Below are 19,889 nucleotides of genomic sequence, written 5' to 3'. Positions count from 1 at the left end.
TTTAAGGGTATGGTTTTACTACCTCTGTGTCATCCAGAGATACGTAGCTTCAAATGTAGCCTTAAATATCCCCTGAGGAGGGACTGAAGTGTCTTCCCAGTCTGAGTCAACCCCAGCAGGAAGCACAGTGTCACTGCTCTTGTTGGTCAGATGGGGACATTTGAGTGTTTGAACAGATTAGCACCTGTGAAGCTCCCATGTTTTGCAGGATACCAGTGTTTGGTGCTGAACACAACTGCTGTATTGTAGAAGAGAGCCCAGTGCACCCTGCTTGGGTGCTGCCCTGTGTGCAAGATGATGCAGTTACTTTCCCTCCGTAATGCTCGTTTTCCTGCTGCATGTTTCTCTTCTTCTGCTCTGACCTTTTACTGAAGCATCACATCTTTATGCCCTTGCAAAACTGGAGCCTCTCATGTGACAAATTAAGCTGAGCTTATGGCATGCAGGTCTTGAGAAGCTGTTCTGATACCTGCACTTCTCTTGTATGTGCTGTGTGTGCTCTTCTGTTCTGGTTAACCAGAATTAAGAGATGAGAGTGGCCAAGGTGCAAGCTTTGTAATTGGATCAGAAACCGTGTGCTTTTTTAGAAGGCAGTAGTATTTAATATTCGAAATATGCTATCATTTAAAGGGCTCTTAATGTGTTTATGATGTTCTCAAGAGTCAGTCAGATTCTGTAGGTCAGTACTGCTGACTGCCATTGCATGTGTGCCACATCTGGCCTGTGCACAGCAGTTTCAGCTCTGTCCTTGCACTTGCTCATATCTACAGGCACAATCATAGAGCTTGTTGCTGTAGACTGGAGCCTTCTATATTCAGCTTGCTGAAGTAGAAGTTCCTTTTGAAGTATAGAGATTTCTGACATAATGTTTTAAATTTGCCAGTTGCTTGATACCTATCTGGTGATATAAAATAATTTGAATTAGGATTTGAAACCTTATTGCTTTTAAAATACCCTGTGATTCTGTGTTTCTGTATACAGTTCAGAAATAGTACAGAGATGTTTTTGTAGTAATTTCATGGTTGTTTTTTTTTGTTTATTTTCATTTCAGCTTGAGAAGGCGTTATCAAAAAAGCTGGAAGATTTTGAAGGTATAAGTTTTGTTTAGTGTAACAGATCACTCATTTCTTCAAAATTGCATTGATGATTGCTGAGTTTTATTTTTATTTCATCACCACAGGTGAAATATCAAGCTATCAAGATGAAATAGAGATTGAATTAGAAAATAGTAGACCAAAAGCAAAAGGCGTATTTGCAAATTTATCTAAAAGTGGTAAGTCTATAAAATCTTGTGACTACTTAAATAATAATAGGTTCATATCCTGCAGACAGCATTAAGTCTACGAACTTGATTGTGATAAATGTGATCATGTAAATGCTTTGGTAGTAAAGAATCTCTGTTTATTTTATGAGGGTTCTCTCTGCTTTTCAACTCATCTTGCCAGTTAGTTGGTTCAGTTGTCAGCCTTCAAACGAACAAAATACTTAATACAAAATAAAAAAAAAAGAAAAATAAAAACAAAAGTAAAACTTGTTCATTATAATTGCAGTACAGTGATCGCTTTTTCATTCTTGGTAACTTATAAGTTTGGCACTGATAACTGAGAATGTTTCTTTTCATCAGTAGTGTTGAGTGCATAGGATAGCAGTACACAGACCCTTCTGTCAGTGAATGCCCTGCTTGACAAATTGATATGGTGGCTCTCTGTGCAGATTTAATTGGCCATTCATTGGCCAACAAGTAGTTGGCTTCTTTTGAAAAAGCCTCTTACCTGCCATAATTTGATAACACACTGCTTCTATTTTAAACAGTGACTCTATTCACAAAAATACACTTTAATAGCCAGGGTCATGAATTTGAAGAGCATCTGCAAACTCTCTACATTCATACATTGTGCTGAAATAGTGTGTGTGTTTTCTACAGATTTTCTCTACAGATTTTATTTTATTTTTTAACTTTGAGGGAGTATTTACTCTATTTACTTAATTTCTGTAAGAGATGGTATGCAATGATTTGGGGTTGTTGTTGGTTGTTTTTTTTTTCTCCTTACAGATTCTATAGAAGATAATACATTAAGCATATTTGGAGAAGAAGAGGCAGAAGATGAAGAACTGGAAGCAGCTGCTAATCACTTAAACAAAGACTTTTGTAATGAACTTCTTGAGAAAGATAGGTTAAAACCAAGTGAAGACGGAGAATGCAAAAATGGAAATGAAGCTCCTGTAAGACCGCCTGCACTGGAATCCTTACTTGGCCCACTCCCCACTGCAGCTAGTCTTGGCATTACAGAGTCCATAAAAGAGTGTATTTCCTCTAAGGACCGAGAGCCTGGTGAGTAAAACATCAGTTCAGGAAAACCTGTGAGAGGATATGTTGGATGCATGCAGCCAGATGTAGGTTGTGTATTTTCTAGGCATCCTAATGGTTACTTTGATGGCAATTCCATGACTCACTGTAACACCGATTGACAGGAGTTGTGAGACTGGTTGAGACCAGTGGTCTAAGTCATTGATATTGGTCATTGACATCTGCTGCTCGGGAAGCTTCAGGAAAATCTGGAGTGCCTGATTATTTTCTGAAGCCTGAGAATGTGTATTTCTTAGTCAAGTAGATTTGTAATCGTACGGTAGCTGATGGGTATATTTCAAGCCATGCAGTCTCAATTAGGAAATTGGAGGAAGCAGATTTCTGTGAGGATGACTGGAAATTAATACCCAAGTACGAGAATTTTAGATGAAGGCAGGCTTTCATCTAAATTTTCAACCATGTTTTACTGGAGTCGGATGTGATGCAGTCTGACTAAGAATATTCAGTCATCTACAAATGACAAACATTTAAAATGTTTGCAAGTGAAATAACTAGTTGTATGTATTTTCACTGATCCAGGCTTCGTTGTCTGTTTTGGGGGGTTTACTGTTTTATCTTTAAAAAAACACCAAATAGCTCTGTGCAGAAAAGGAAGACCAGGACTGATGAAAGAATCCAGTTTTGGTGGAGCCATAAAGCAGGCAGTTTTGCAGACAGCTAGTCATTCAGGCAGGTTTGTTTGCTTTCTCTTTTGTGTGCTTGAGCTTTTTGAAGACAGCGTTTTTAAAATTTCTTTCTGCATCTTAATGTCACTGAGATGTGGATGTATCTAAAGGGCATTTTATTCATTATCACAGTTAATTTTTCCGTCATAAGACACACCTGCCTGAATCTGTTCTGTCAGCTTGGGGGCAGATCCACCAGAACGTTTTGTTATCCAAATTGTTCTGATGCTAATTTCTGTTCAACAGCACCTACTTCTAATAGAGTATTCCCTGCCTCCATAGATGCATTCAGATTCTTACTATGTCAGTGTTCTCAGAAACATAGCAGGATGATTGCATGTTTATATTTTGTATGAACTAAGGCATATAGAAACAGTTGAGTGGTTTTGTGTTTGCTTTAATTACGATTAAGAAAATGGATGGCTCATGGCTTGTCTTTCTCTGGGAAATCAGCGGTTCGCATTGAGGAGAGGTCAGTAATGGCTGGAAGCTGTTGTTGTCTAGCTGGCCAATGACCTGTAAAAATGAGTTCCAGTGATGGGCGTTTCTCAGCTGGCACTGCTATTGACCATTTTAATGGCTGGGCTGAGAACGGAGAGATTTTAAAGATGAAGCTAAGCTGGTACAGCCAGTGTGTTCCTCTGAGTTGGGCTTCGGGCAGGTGGGCAGGAGAAGCATGGCCACTCCTGCTATGGCTGCTCTGAGTTCTGCTTTTCTATTTTTTTTCCCCCAAAAGTAGGGAATGTGCCAAATGAAGGGAATGTTCAAAAATAAAAAGGTTTCAGTATACTCATTCTCTTCATGAAACTGGGAAATGATTATGGGCGTGGTAAGCAGGTACTTATTTTTGTAATGCTGTGAAGCTGGTACGCTGAATTGCTGTTTTGGTTGCATTTTCATTGTAGAACCTATATATATATATATGTATATATATATTTTTTTAAGTGACAGATGCTATTTATCTCCACGTTAAATCTGGTTGACTTTGGCCCTGTCTGTACTGGCCCGTTGTGGTGCACTTCCCAGTCTCTGCGCCCTTCCAGTGTTATGACTGGGTGATGTGAGCGCATCATCTCTGAGGACCTTTGGGTACAGGAACAGTAATGGAGCCTTGGTGTATTTTGGATGTCCAAGATCCTGGTCTGGCAGTTGGTCTGGGAAGTCAAACTTCTTGTAGAGATGCCCCCCGTTGGTCGCTTGTGCATCATAGCACTGAGCCCCATTGGAAACACTGTAGGTATCTCCATCGCTTCAAGCACTGATGCCTTGAGTTCTGCCTCGCCATGCTGGGGAGTCTGGGGAAGGTTTGTATACAGAGATAGTATCTTCTGTCAGGCCGACTAGCGTAGTTGTAAGAATCAAACACCTTCCAAGCCCTCCTTGAAGTCTAAAAAAGAAGTGACAGCTTTCAAAACTAAAAATAGGATGAAAGCGGTTGCTCCAAGTTTAATTTGAGATAATACATTTAGAGATCATCTCAGGAAGCAAAAGTAGCTTGTACCTGTGGAGAGAGGAAGCAAAGATGGTAACATTTCCGCATTCATCCTGTGTGTCTGAATTTGGGTTAGTACAATTTATATTGTGAATTTTGACTGAATATGAGTTTGCTGTGGTATTTCACGTTCCAGTGTCTTAGTACATTGGAGGAAGGAGAGAATCAACATAACATAGCACCTCGAAGGTGACATTTTGTGCCATCTCTGCAGTCGCGTAAATGAGAAAACAGAAGCTTTGCTCTTCCCTTAGCCCTCTCCATCCCAAAGACATCTTCCACTGCGCAGAGCATTGGGACGAGGTTGGACTGGAGGTCTTGGTCAGGAAAATGCTGTATCTCCTTGGGGCTGCACTTGATGGATGGGCACATTGCAGTGTCTGGGAAGGACAGGTGTGTTTCTACCTGGGGAAAATTCACAGAAAACCTTCATGGTGATACATGGTGTGGCTGGGCAGATGGCCATGAGCAGATGCACTGTGTGCAATGTGTAGCCTCCTAAATGCAGGGTATCCTTTCGATTCTCTGTAATAATCTCTGTTCCTTGAAAAAAAGCTCTGCTGTAGGTACCTTCTGCAAAGTCCTTTTATTTGGTTCTTACATGTGGTTATTCAGTTTATAATTGCATACATCAGCTGCTTTGGGAAATCTTCCATCTTTGTGCTACAGTGGCTGCAGCAACGGCATAAGGTTCCTCACAGGCTGCATTGGCAGATAAGAGTTAGGTGCAGAGCTTAGGTATTAAGAGAAATTCTGTCTATTTTTGCTCCACTTACAATTGGTGTTTGAGCAACGTGAGACTGTCTATATGAATGTTTTATGGAAAGTATAGTATTTTAGCAAATTTGCATTACAAAGAGGGCATGTAAGGTACTGGGTTAATGAGATTGAGGCTTAGAATAAACACTGCATTTGACAGTTTTTTCTCCTACAAAGTGTAATAATTTGCAGAGACATTTGAGCTGAAATCTCTCCGAGTCGTTGCAAACTGCTGCTTATACTTTGTGATAAAAGAGCTTTATTGTGGGATCACAGTTTCAGAGGTGAATCTGGGAGATCAGTCAGTCAGTTTCCTGGTGGAGCAGTGTTGCTGCACCCTCCCCATGATGTACGTGGGTGTTCTTTGTGGATCTGGAGTTCCTCCAAACAGCACACCGTTCCCTTCAGGAGACCGTCACAGTTAAACATCACGGGTTCAGTTTATCATTCTTGGTCTTTCTGTCCTAATGTTTGCTGACTGTCACCTTCTCCTTCTCATGCATGCAGCAAGTTTATCTCTTTATGCCACATCAGCCAAAAGTCATCAGCTGAATTTTGGCCAGAAATGTCTGGTAACAACAGAGATAGAAGCTACAAGATGTAAGTTACCAACTAACTTCATATAACTTAGTGTTTGCTATCCTGGTAGTGTTTCAGACCTCGTTTAGTTTTTGTTTTGAATCAAAATTCACATGCAGTCATTTTGGGCGACGGTTTCAAATCCTGTATGTGAGGCAATGGTAGCAGGCTTCTGCACGTCCTCATGAAAGTAAGTGGCTCTTGCAGCGAGAAATCGCTGTGCATGTACCATCTTGTGCTTGGTTAGGCATCCAGCTAACTGCGTTCAGGGCTAATTTCACAAAGAATACATGAGAAAGGTTTAGTGCTTGTTCATAATTAATAGTTTGCTCATTTATTACTCCTTGTGTTTATGCCTCCCTTTCTGCCACAGGCATAATCTGACACATGGGCTGAGATCCAAAGATGTTTCCATTGATTTCTGTGGGTATTAAAGACCCCGTGCAGACAGCAGTCATTGATCGGATGGTTGTCAGCATCCCTATATACCAACTTCTTGTTCAAGGAGGGTGTGGCAAGCTGCTGAAGATGAAGTTGTACGAAGCAGGGGTTGGGTTTATCTACCACAGTGTTCTCCGACTCCCTTCTGCTTCCATCTTTGTCCTGGTCTGGAAACTGGTCACGGAATGGCTCTTGGCAGCAACGTGTGTGACTGGGAGGTTGGTTGATTCCTTCCCATCAGGGAGTCCCAGCCTGGTTGCCTGTGATGGGTAGGAAGATTCCCTGCTTTGCTTCTTGCCATTACTTTTCAAGAAATGGAGGAGTGTTGACTCCCACTGGGCGTTCATATCTTCTTCTCTGGTCTCCCTTTCTTTCTCAGATTATTCTCTGGGCACATCAGTGCCAACCATTTGAGAATATATGTGTATATGCACGTATGAAAGTATATAAGAAGATATAATCAGTAATTAGAGAGAACATTATGAAGCTCTATTAAGTCATAATTACCACATACATGAGAAATAAAGCTGCTGAGTTTAGCGCTAATTGTGTTATATATGCAAAGTACAACTTGGTCATCACTGTAAGCCTGCATGTCCCCATCCTGATGGCTTCTTCTGGCTCTGACTATAATGTTGCTCTCACTTCAGTGGTTTTAAGCTCTGCCTGTGGAAAGCAGCAGTCTGGTGACCTCCTCGGTGCTACCTTCCTGCTCTGGTACCTCTCAGGGTCTGCTCCTCATCTTCGAGTGCTGTTGGATCACCAGAGAGCTCTTTACCAATCCTTAGAACTAGGCAATAAAAATCATTATGCTAGTTCATCTTTCTAATCTAGTGTCTATATTCTTGTGTTTGGCAGTCTTGATAGGCTATATTGCTGGTGGAGCTTTCATTATGCTGTTAATGAGATGTGAAGTGCTTGCTGCAGCCAGCATGGTAATAGGAGACCACCAGCTGCTTCAGATGCAGCTTTTGGTACCTGAAATCTTTGGTGGGAATTACAGATGACATGATCTTCTTACCTGACTATATATATCACTCCCACACAAGTACTGTGTGTGCATGTATTACTCCAAAATCCACAAATACGTACTTTGTCATGTGAGATCTTCGCATTTCATTAAAAGTGCTATAAATTCATTCCATATTCATATCTTGAGTAACTAGGAAGGTTAAGGGATGAGAACTATCACATAGTTTAGCTGAAAGGTTTTCAAGCAAATCTAGAAGGGAGTTTTGGAGAGAAACCTGCATTTATTAGAGGTGTTGGGGAGATAAATGTGAGTGACAGCATAAGCTGAATCATATGAATGCATTTTTTTAAGCATTCATGGATATATGTGTTAGGAATTTTCCAAAGGTTTATCAGTACAGACACTCCTCACAGGAAAGTGTGTGTCACCTCTGTCCAGCAGCACAGAGCAGGCAGGGAGAACGGGGGAAACTTGGCTGGGGCTTTAGGAACAGTCCTTTGCCCATAAATAACTGTAATTATGGAACCAGTTGTTCACCACTGGTGAACACTGATACTGAGGGAGAGCTGTATTCACAGTTGTCTTTGGTACTTCTTCATTCACGGGTGCTGGTTTGTGTTTTCTTTCTGTTGGGGCTTCTTTTTAAGGTTTTCTCCCTGTCAGCGCTCCGATGTCTGAAAGGGTGCTGCTTCTCAGTGTGGAAGTGCTTTCAGGGGCATTTATATTTGCACCCATCTTTCCATGGGCTGATGTCTCTGGGAACCTGCAGAAATGCAGCCGTCTCTGGGACCGTTACCCTGCTCTTAAATCACTGAAGTTGGCTGTGGATTAAAGAAAAACTGGGGGAGGTGGTGGGAGGGTGACGACACACACACACAGGAAACCTGGCTAAAAAACCTGATTAACTCCCCACCAGCCTGAGAATTAAATGATATTTCCTTTTCCGCACCTGCCAAAACGTGAGCCTATTAATGCTCACAGCTATTTGGTTCGGTGCGCTGCTTTCAGAAGAAGCGGATGGTCCTGCTGCCAAAAAGGAAGAAAAATCTTCCACCAGAAAAATCAGTGAAAACTGAAATTGTTCATTAGAGAGCTGTGGAAAGTGAAATGTGCAGAGAATAGACGGAGAACGTCAAGTTAGGATGGAAAGCTAACTGCGAGGAGGAATGTTATTTAAGCAGTCCATCATGGCATCTGCAGTGTCAGAGCGTAGAGCCGGGCTGAGTTCAGGGAGGCTTCGTGGTCCCAGTTGTTATTGAGAATAAAGACTTATTAACCTAGGTCAAGAAGCCACAAAACATGCCCTTGGAAGGAGGAAATACAGCACAGACAGATTTGCACGGCTTAGCTACTTTCAGTTTAATATGATGGACAATAAATCCATGTGCAGTGCTGCAGTGGATCCTGTCCATCCCATGTTTGTCTTGCATCTTCTGAGAGAGCTGAAGTAATCCTCCGCTTGGTGCTTTATTTTCTTATGATTCAGGCTCAGCTGTTAAAGGCAATACCTGCAAACTAAAAATGCACGGAGGCAGAGCCTTCCAGGGATGTGCCATTTCTGTAAGGCTTGAGGGTTGGTTTTGTTGTAGCAGTTTGGGGTTTTTTTGCTTTTCTTTGGCAGGTTTGAATTTAGTTTGAAAAATTAATTCCTGTATCCTCTTAAGGATTAACTTCATCACACCCCTACATACTTCATCTGTTTTGTTTGCTAGTCTGATATCCCAGGGCTGGCATCGTGGTCAAGAAAAACATGTGTATCTATGGGTAAGGCTGCAGACTTGCATAGATGACCTTTGTAATTAGGGATTTTCAGATATGACAGTACAGACTGTTGGTGGAAACTGTCACAAACTTGGCCTTGTACGATAGTTCGATATGTTTGGTTTGCTAAATGCTTTCACTGACTAAAATGGATGTATTAGCCTGCATAGGAGTAACATTAATGTTGACAGTGTTGACAATTAAAAGTAATTTTGGAAACCAAATTTTATTACTCCTCTTTGCATTTCAATGTGTTTTCCAGTGTAACTTCAGGATCTTTTTTATTTGTTTTTCATTTATTAGATCTTTTTTCTTGTGTGACAATGAGATAATTGCTGTTTGTTTGTTATTCCGTCAGCAATTATAATCAGAGCAGCCGAAAATAGATGCTGCTTTGACTTGGAATCAGAGTGACCTGTCAGCATGAGGCTAATGTACTCCTCAGCTTTTCAGTTTTATTTTTTTCACATGTGCTCACCAGAATGCATTCAGGAGGGCTGAAGAAACTGCTTTTAGAGTTTTCGGTGTTCATTAATTACAGCGGTGCAAAGCAAAAGAAACTGACAGATAAGACCTGCTATGGGTTTGTTATTAATAGCAAAAATCGTGATGTTTTGTTGAGGGTTGTGTGGACTGTGGTGGACCAGCCAGGTGTGTAGAGAGGGTTGCTTGTGAATTTTGGGGGCAATTGCAAAAAAAATTGGATTTTTTACAGCTAAGTTTTGCTAAAGTAGAAAATACTTGAAGGTAGCAGATTGAAGATAAGGCTCATCTTTCAAATCAAGATGTCTGTTTACACAGAAGATTATGAAAGTTGTTTTCTGCGATGAAAGACAGTTTACAAAGGGATACTAGAAATAAGGGAAAGAATATGGAATGAGGGAGAGTAAATAATACTGCAGAGTAGTACCAGGAAAGAAATTCAGCACAAGAAGCAATGCTTTTGAGATAGATGTGAAGACATAAGCCAAAAGTAAATGCCTGTATAGGGGGTGAAAGGATGCACCATTTTCAAGCAAGTTCACTACCTAAATTCTGTGTTTGACTCAGTTATGATGGTGAAACTACCATGTGCTCACAGATGGTGAGGAAGGAGAACAGTTCTGTGACCAGATCGTCAACACTTCTATAGGAACAAAACAAATGGCTGATTTTGGAATTCACATTCCTAACTGGTTTTCTATTAAAGGTAAACAACGTGTATTTTTCTACACACTTTTGTAGAAATCAGTGTGCTGAGATGCAGCAATATCCTTATAAACATTACATTTTGTCACCAGTGGTGCTGCTGTATTCTGTCCATGCTTTTAATTCATTAAAACATACTTCAATAGGAAGTTGCTTTTCCGTAAAGTCCCCCTTTATCTTCAAGCTAGGGTTTTTAGCACTTTATAGAAGTGCTGCTTTCCATGTCTTCACAGCATTCACAGCTCTGTAGCACTCAATTCTTCACCAAGACCAAAGATGAAACCCAAGACCAAAGACAAAAGCAGAAACCAGCTCCTCCAGTTCTCCCACATGGCCGGTGTTGGTACATGGCCACCCCACAGGGAGCTTTGTTGCTCGGGTTCCTGTAGACCTGCTGAAGCTGTTCCAATTTCCACTAGACCCTCAGTTGCCCATCTGTGCCCTGTAAGAGGGAACGTGTTTTGGAGGCTGTGTGGAAGAATTTAAGCCCTCCAGTGAATGGGAGCAATGTTTTCAAATACCCTGTTACCCAAGATTGTTTTATATTCATAGTACAGGGAAAAAAATTCATACTTGAAGCCACTAAGAGACATATGAGCAATGAGGAAGTTTGGTTTAACAAGGTGGGGAAGGGATGCAGAAGAGTACTTTGAATTCTCTCCTGAGAAAGCCTTCTTTTAACTTTAAAGTTTGTTGCCTTACATAGACTTTCAGAAAGTTTGCGTGAAACCTCCTTGCCTTTGAAAACTTGATTCTAAAGGTATTCTGACTGAAACAGAAAATTTAATATTGAGGCATTTTGAACATGGAACAGTATTTGTGGGCAAGCAATTTAAAGAGCTACTAATATGAAACGGTGCTGAACTTGAAAGGATACAAACCATGTACACAAACTGGATAGAATATCACTGGGAGCAATAAAACCTAGGAATTCTTCATACTGCTTTCATTGCAAACAATTTTTATGGTACGGCCTGTGAAGCAATTGAAATGCAGAGAGCTGGCACATCACTAGATTGATAATTCCTCCTGCTACTTACAACGTATTCTCGGTACAGATGTCCCCAATTCTTTCTTTCTATCACATTAAAGCGTCTTGTCTGTTTCAATTTCATGCCTGCCTCAAACATAGCACTTTTTTTTTTTTAAGTCATCCCTCTACTTTTCTTTTTTCTCTCTAAAAGTTTACATCAGATGAAATCTAGCGGCTGTTTCTTATCCTAAGGTTTACGCTTAAACTTTTAACAAGCTCATTTTTAAGAACAGTCTTTCCTTGAGAGAGCGCTTGGCTGATGCATCAATAATTATGTAGCAATAAAGCAACTCTATAAAATGGCACCTCCTTGCTGAACAGATCGGTTTTGCAGAGCCAGTGACAAAGATAAATGTTTATTATGTTTTACTGCTTTTGGTTCTGCAGATGCAATACAGCTCTTTTCTTTCTGGCGTAAGCATTACGAGAAGTAATTTCCAATTGTGGAATGTCTATGGTAATAAGGATGCATAACTAGAGAGAGCTCACATCGACTTTCAAATACCAGAATGAGTTTGCAGTGTTGGTGATATAGAAATAAATAAACAAAGATATTTTTTTTTCTTTGCTTAACCAGTTTTTCAGTCACAGGGATGGAACTCACATGAAACCCTACGGTATCATGCAGTTACTCTTTTGAATGAAAAACTGCTGTATTAATTGTTGGTTCCCCCAGTCTTGGCAAGCTTCCTCTTTCTCCTTGTTGTGTCCAAAGTTTTCTACTTGTAATTTTACTACAGAGCAGAGAAAAACGTGGTGTCTAAAAGTAACACAAAAGCTTAACATTGTTGTTCTTGTTTCCTTCCTTTTTTCTAAGTTACGGTATAATTAAGGCTGTGATTTAGATGACTTGGCATTGTTCAAATCTATCCTCTCCTTTTGGGCAGAATGTGGAATATCACAGTCTGTAACTTTTTATGGTCTGTAGATGCACAGCCATCGCATCCTGTGAAGCTGTTTGATTGCGGTGTCACTGCAGCGATGAAACCAGCTCTAAATAATGCTTGAGGAACACCTTGAGATTTAAACTTGTGTGAATACAGATGCCCAGATGCTGCCTTCACAGCCTCTGACGTGTCCTGCTTGTCTTGTTTGCAGGCTTTCCTGGGCAGGAGGTGAGGAGCTGATCCTCAGACCAGCTTGCTGCCACTGCATTGAAAGTCTTTGTGGCAGCTTCTTGCTACATCAGCAAATGCTTTCAGTGCAGATCATTCATTTTAGTTGGCAGTCATTGACGGTGATGTTTCTCTGTTAGGCTTTATTTCAGCATTTGAGGATTTTTATGTTGATTTTTATGGTGTGAAGGAAATTGCATGGGAGATTTTTTGATTGGTCTTTAGTGTTCTCTGCTTTATCTAGCCAGTAGGATTCAAAATTTTATCCTTTCAGGAGACAGGGCTTCTGTCCATGCCGTTTGCTAGTTCTTCCCTCGTCTCTCTGAGGAGAACACATTTCCTGGGCTTATTTCACTGCACAGTTAATGATGCTTAAGTCTCCTTGGAAAGAGTTTGCCTAGTTAAAGCTAATGTAGAGAACAGTCCATCCTCCTCTTATCCGAAGAACATATTTTTATATTTTTATCTTAAGGAAGTAAGTCTAGGTTTGAAATGAAGATCTTACGGTTTTAATTTCATTTCGTAGTGAAATGGTAAAATGAAAGTTATCCAAATCTTATTTTCTGAAGGCATCTTTTAGTTTTAGTTAACTTAAAGCTCTGAATAGAAGGACTTGGGGTCCAGGTGAGCAAGTGAGCCATGAGCCAGCAGTCTGCCCTTGTAGCCAAGAAGGCCAGTGGGTTACATTAGGCAGAGGGAGCTGGGCCTGTTTGTCTTGGAGAAGACTGAGAGGGGATCTGATCAACGTACACAACTATTTTACAAGAGACTGTAAAAGTATGGGGCCAGGCTCTTCCAAGCGGGGCTCGGCGATAGGATGAGAGGCAGCGCGCATAAATTGGAACACGGGAAGTTCCGTCTGAACGTGAGGGAAAACTTCCTCACTGTGAGGTGACAGAGCACTGGAACAGGCTGCCCAGAGAGGTTAGAGTCTCTTTCCCTGGAGGTGTTCAAACCGTGCCTCCCAGAAATCCCATTGTGCTGTAGGTGACCCAACTTAGGCAGAGGGCTGGACCGGGTGATCTCCAGAGGTCCCTTCCAACCTCAGCCACTCTGCGATTCTGTTATTCTGTAAAGTAAGCTTTAACGATTTCAAAGAAATCAATATTGCATTTAATGCTGAATGTATTTAAAAGGATTGGTACATGAAATGCACATCCCTCTCTCCAAATGGGCTGCAGACACGTAGTCGTGTTTCTGAGAATTGTTGCCATAATACAGTATGTTATGGTGAACTTAGATTAAGCCTCATGGGAAAGCATCGTTATTCAGTAAATTAAAGAAGAACGACTTTGATGCGATGCCATATGTTGTAAAATAAAATGGATGCATGACGGAAAGAGCCATGAATCCTCTTAGTGTATGTAAGACAGCCATGATTTGTGACTTTCTTCCTGCCTCTGCAATAACATGTTAAGTAATGACCTGATGTATTTAAATAAATTACATTTAATAGGGTGTGGGACCTTATCATTTCCAGTGCTCTCCTTCAAATCTGTTACCAGTCTACCTGATTTTTGAGACTTAGTAAAATCATCGAAGCTCATTGCTTCGTGCTGTATCCGAGCCACATTTAAGCTGTGTCTTTCTTGTGCCTACTCCCCAGAGAAAACCTTGCTGAAAATCTGTAAAATCAGCAATACATAACCTAGCTAAAATGACACGTGAAATATAGTCTTGCTACTGTATAAACTTTATATACAACAGTCAGATGTTGAGATCAATCAGAGTGACAGGTTGTACAAGCATATGGCTGGCCTTTCTGATAGCCATTAGCTTGAAAGGCCGGCTTTGAAACTGGCTTCATTATTTATAGGTGAATCATGCTGCTGGGCTTTGTCAGGGAAAGGTTATTTCTGCAGAAACCTTCTGTGAACAGGTGGGCATTTTTCCCCAATTCCTGGAGAATAAGACAAATTATTCACTAGGAACTTCTCCACAAACTTTCTTCTTTCGGAAGGTTGTGGTATTGGAGGGCATTCCAATGCTCTACTGATGTACTTCAAGCATATGGAGTGCACATGCTAATTACACTGTGCTCATTTCAGTCTAGTCAAATGCCAAGGCACTGGGGCCTCAGAGCTCCTGCAGGCAAAATGTTACAGTTCTCCACTGCTGTCTACCGTACATCTGGGAAGATGTTCACTCAAGTCCCTGGAATGTGCGCGGAGAGGCAGAGGGAACCAGAGCACATCACCCTGAGGAGCCTGGTGAAGCATTGTGGATTGTTGGGTGAGGTGACCACGTGAACCTGCCCTGCTCCACTGCCAGCTGCAGCCACCCTTCTTTATGCTGCAGAGATCCGTCCCTGTGTGCTTTGTAGGGCTGCCCGGTTAGACACCATAATGTCTTGGTCCCTAAGGCAGGGCTCACGTTGAGCCTGCTTCCCACCCACTGGCTTCATTTTAAAAGCTTTTGCTTTTTGTAGAGGAGCTTCCACTCTTGCCGTTTATTCTACTGTGATAATAATAATAAATAATAATAATAATAATAAACTTCTACCTTCTCTTTCCTCATATCTATAAGTCCCTGCTTGCGATTTCTCATTAGCAATGAAGGAAGGAAGAAGCTGGGTAACAAAATGAGAAATTTCTTACCTGATAATTTTCTTTCAGTTAACAGCTTCTCTCCATTCAGCCCACTCAGATAAAGTGATAAATGGACAGAATACAAATTGATTTTTTTTTCCTCTGGATGAGGGGTCGGATATATAATCTAACGTGCTATATCGTGCTGTTGTCTTAATGCTAATAATTGCCTGAAGCATTTCTGTGGTCTGAGTGGCTTCTGGTGGCTGGCACTGAGCTTGTCATCTGTCTGATGTGCCATAGACCTGCTCTGAACCTCAGCAGAAGAGTACAAGCATACCCACTCGTGCTAATGGAAATTTACTCCAAATTATTGGACTCTCCTCTGAGAGAAAGGAATTTACTCTGATACGCGGAATATAAGTTAGCTTTGCTCTTAAGTTCTATTGTGCCAAAAGGAGCCTCTCAAATACCGTTCAGACTCTCTTGATTTCTTCTGGCTTGAAAACTGTGCATGTTTATGGTTGGCAGAACATAGTTTGGCTCGTAATTAAGAATCTATAGATAAGAATAATCCAAGGAGAAGTCTAGGGTTTGCTTTTAAACTCTCATTTCAATTGGAGTATGGAGACAGGAGCAGATTTAATTCTCAATAGAACACATGCCCACTGCTCACTGGCTGAGTGCTGGCTGGGCAGGAGCCCAGGTGGGCTTGCAGGGATGCACGGCGGAGCGCTTAGCAAGACCTAGCTGCTTACCACCTTGCTGCAGTTGCAGAAATGGTGCTCAGCACTTAAACACAAAACCAGCTGTTTCCTTTATGGCTGGCTCCTGTGTAAAGTGCTCTTGCTGTTTTACACAGTGGTCTGGCAGCACAGAGAAAGTGAGCTGGAGGCTGTGATCTCAGCCTGCTTCCCTTTGCTGGCAGCTCTCCGGGCAGTCAGACTGCTGCAGGAGATACAGCAGCACTTTGCACTTGCGGGTGTGAAGAGGGGAGCTGATTGAGATGCTGGTCAGTTCTTCTCCCAGGCCTTTCCCTTTATTTAAACTGTTACTGTTGGATACCCCTGCAGAGATTTTAAAAAATGCAGAAAATACAGGCCAGAAGGCACCAAAAAGAAGAAAAGATGGGAGAAGGGAAAGGAGAGAAAAGATGCCAAGAACAGCATAAAAGGCAACGGAGGAAAATGTAGCAGGGAGTTGGTGACTTTCCCAATCAGATGGAAAAGAGCAAGAAGTGGGGAGAGCTTCTGTCTTTATAATCTCCATTTGAAAAAGCGTTTAGACTGAAGAGGTGAATGTATGGCCCAATGTTGAGATGTGAGCGTGTACCCAGAGCCATGTTCCATCCTCCACAGTCACACTGTGGAGCTGTATAAGGCTTGTGACTTTGCGTGGGAGCTTTGGAGCTGAAAAATATCATTTGTGATAAGTAATTAATGTGTTTCTGAGAGTGTATTTGTCAAGGTGGTCAGCAGTGGTGGTTGGCTTCATCAGCAAGAAATCTCTCTTGGCGTGTTGTTGAGAGTTGCCATCATCTGAGCTCTTGGTCCTGACAGCAGGGCTGAGATCTTAAAAAGGAATGAAGAGCTGCATCAAGTGGGTTGCATAAAGGATGCTCTTTCTCACTATTTTTAAAAGGTGTTGGGGGCACACGGAAATTGTTAAAGAAAAGGAATGTTTTTACTGGTTTTGAGGACAGTTCTCAGGATGTTCTTCAGTTCAAAAGCTCAACTTTCAGCTGTATTTATTTTGGGAGGTTGAAAGGATCCTAAACGGTTTCTTATACTGCTATGTGGTTCGAGAAGCGTGAGTTTACAATAAAACAACTTTTCAGAATCACAAAGGCACTGTTTATTGCTGGGCTACTTTCTTACTGCCTTCTTTACAAATGTATACCGCAGGGGTGATTTCTGTAAATAATAGAATGGTTAACTGTTTTTCTGATGAATAAGTGTTTGAATTAACAACTTTCCACGCCTGTGAGACCACTGCTATAACCTTTAAATGGATGTAAAATGGGAGTGGATCAGTTAGAAGCTCCATCCACTGTGAGGTGAAACAACAGTGATTTTTTTTTTGGCATGGATATACTGCTGAAAAGCAGCAGTAGGTTTCTTCATTTTCCCCAAATTGAAATTTAATTTATAAAAACGTGCTCAATATCTAATAGAAGTTCTGTTAGAGATGACTGACTGCAGGAAAAGCTTTTCTTGTAATTCATTCACATATATCATTAAGCACACAAATTTGAAATTCTGTTCTTGTGATGGGATAATTGTTCTGCGGCTGCTGTATGAAAGCGACAAGCGCAGGAAGGCCATCGGATGTCAATCAACTGCTGCAGAAAAAAGCCCAACACCTGGAGTTTGAGTCCCAGTGCGAGGAAATGGAGATGCAGATGCTTGATAAAGCTGGGTTTGTAGTTCTGCATGGTGTTAAGATCAAGACTCGCAGGAACAGTTCTTATACATTGGGTATTAGGAGATATTTCTTACTGGAAAGAGTGGTGATGCAGTGGCACGGCTGCCCAGGGAATGGTGGAGTCAGTGTCCTTGGAGGTGTTCAGGAACAGTGGAGATGTGGCACTGAGGGACGTGGTCGCTGGTTGGGGTTGGACTGGGTGATTTTAGTGTCCTTTTCCAACCTTAGTGATTCTGTGATTCTGTGAAAACCTTCTGCACACGGAGAGGTAGATGAGCCTGATGCAGTGACTGCAAACCAGCTGGGCTGATCCCACGTTGTGTTTCTGTTTGCTCATTGATGAGGTCCCACTTAAGAGCAGAGACAAAATTAAGAAGCCTGTACGTCCCCATTTTTGGAAGGGCTTACATTGCAAACAAAGTAATAAGGCTTGCAGGTTGCTATTGCAAGCTGCTACCTCATGCTTACAATAGCACAGTATGTAGCAGATACATGGCATTTCTTTGCTTTTATTAGCGCAGGCTTTTTCCTCCCTCTTTGCCTTTCATTTGCCCCATTTTGAGCTTTGTCTTTGCACTCCTTCCCATCCCCATGCCAGGTGCTGACCGTGCCAGCCCTGTCCCTGTGCTGCTGGGCGTCCTGGCGCCAGCCTGTGCCGTGTCCTCCTGTCTCCCGTCGGCTGGAGGGAGCACTGCTGGGAAGAAGGGCCCTGGCTGCTCCCGACGTGCCGTGTTTGCTTTCTCTTGAGAAGCAGGCAGGCTGGAAACTTGGCTTCAGCTGGAGAGGACCCCTTAACCTTGCCTTGGCAGAAGGAAATAATAATGTGACAGACTTCATTTATCTTTATACTGTATGCATGGCCTCATGTGCTCTGTAGTCCTTTAGACCGAAATTGCGATGTGGAATTGGCACTGTGAAGGAGTAGGCTGTAATTTTCAAGGTGGCCTCAGGTACAATAAAAGAAAGCCCTCGTTTTTACCTAACCATGAAAATACAAGCCATACATTTTTTGAGACACTTATTTTGCCACTAAGAGCAATTAATTTTACTGTGTCCTTATATTTCGATTTTCATTTGTGGCGTGCTTTGCATTGGGGCTCTCTGTTGCTGCCTCAGCTCTGGAACTGCTGTGCAGTCGTGTGGCAGAGGATGTGGGTGCTGCGTGGGACAGGAGAGCCGAGCGCCTGCTATTACATGAGCTTCAGAGGATTTCCTGGGAAGTGTTCAGCCTTCATTGCTGTCTGTAAGGAAATCCTCTTATCTGGGCAGCGCAATAAATAGTTCTGCCTCCTATGCGAGAAACAGAAAAACACATTCTTCAAATGTCTGTCATCTAAAATGCGGGTTTTTAAAGTATATCAGCAGGAATTATTCTTCTGTAATAAATCCCCGTAATAGCGTGCTATGTATACATTTAACTAGATACACAGAGAGGGGGAGACAGTGCTAAAAGAGGGCTTAGTATGCATTTAGTAATGACAAGAACAGTAAATAATCCTGCAGGTTTACAAACCTAATCCCGAATGTCTGTTTGTAGCTCTCATGTTTATTAGAGTCCGCTGGCAAAGATGTTAAGAGGCTGCAAAGAAAGGGCTTTTTTGTTTTTTATTTTTAAATATGCAGGGAGACGGCTGTCTGACTGGCAACAGTAAGTTACATGGATGTAGCTGACCGGGACATTGATTGAAAGCTCTGAGAGCTCCTCTTTCTCTGCCTGCAGTGAGAAATGCAGTGAGGAAGGACCCGGCTGCCCCACTTCTCCTTCTGGCTTTCTGTCCTGTCTGCCCAACAGTAGTTTCATTTAAACATGGCATTTTTTGGTTTTGCTTTTTTTTGAACACAGAACTTATTTTTTGTCTGTGCCCTGCAGCAGAGCGGGTTGTTTTTCTTAGCAGAAGAAATCCCCGCTAAGAGCCATGTCACATGGCACTACTGCTTTTAAATAAGCTTTTAAGAGGTTGGACCAGATGTTGGCCACATCTGTGTTTTCATTTTGTTGAAAATTTCATTTCAACCCTTTTATTAAAGGGGAAAATTATCATTTGAAAATTGTTTCGAAAAGTTTAGCAGCTGGGAAGATCTTTCTGGTATAATAAAAGTAAAAGGGTATACTTTCAGTGCCCCAGAGCAAGCAGATGAATGATGATGGCTGGTAGGGTGTGCTCATGACTGCCATGGAAATTCTCAGATCAAAGTGGATGTATTATTCTTTGAATCGGCGTTGTATAACAAAACACTTTTTTTTTTTCCAGCGATAGTGTTAAACTAGAGAATTGAAGGCTCCTTCTCATCTGAAAAACCCCTTGCAGTTAATGAATGCCTATCACATAGGCAGAAGAAAGGGCTACTTGCAGTCAGAGTGGATATCCTACAATTACTCCCTCTACTGCTGTTATGGAGTCTGAGAAATGCTTATTATATACAACTTGCTTCTGGATTTTTCTCTGCAGTTTACCAGTCGGAGAATGAGTTTTCTGTCCCTTGTGCTAATTGATCCAATGAGAAGAACTGGCACCTCATTCAGTAACGAGTTATATTTAAAATGACACGTGAAATTGTTCAT

The 19,889-nt window shown here is 41.6% G+C and overlaps 1 protein-coding gene across 4 annotated transcripts in view; it reads left to right on the top strand.

The window, feature by feature from the left end:
• The window catches only part of BRF1 (BRF1 RNA polymerase III transcription initiation factor subunit), a 162,522-nt gene that overhangs the window by 93,640 nt on the left and 48,993 nt on the right, over positions 1-19,889 (top strand). For all 4 annotated transcript variants that reach the window (XM_031553710.1, XM_010712005.2, XM_010712004.3 and 1 more), the window contains 3 exons: positions 1,052-1,091; positions 1,181-1,273; positions 2,054-2,332. In XM_031553710.1, coding sequence (XP_031409570.1) covers positions 1,052-1,091; positions 1,181-1,273; positions 2,054-2,332 — 412 coding nt within the window. The remainder of the gene's footprint in view (positions 1-1,051; positions 1,092-1,180; positions 1,274-2,053; positions 2,333-19,889) is intronic.

The sequence above is a fragment of the Meleagris gallopavo genome, chromosome 5 (assembly GCF_000146605.3).
Source record: "Meleagris gallopavo isolate NT-WF06-2002-E0010 breed Aviagen turkey brand Nicholas breeding stock chromosome 5, Turkey_5.1, whole genome shotgun sequence".
Taxonomy (NCBI): domain Eukaryota; kingdom Metazoa; phylum Chordata; class Aves; order Galliformes; family Phasianidae; genus Meleagris; species Meleagris gallopavo.
Note: the sequence above shows the minus strand (reverse complement) of the source record. Positions and strands in the feature narration are given on the sequence as shown.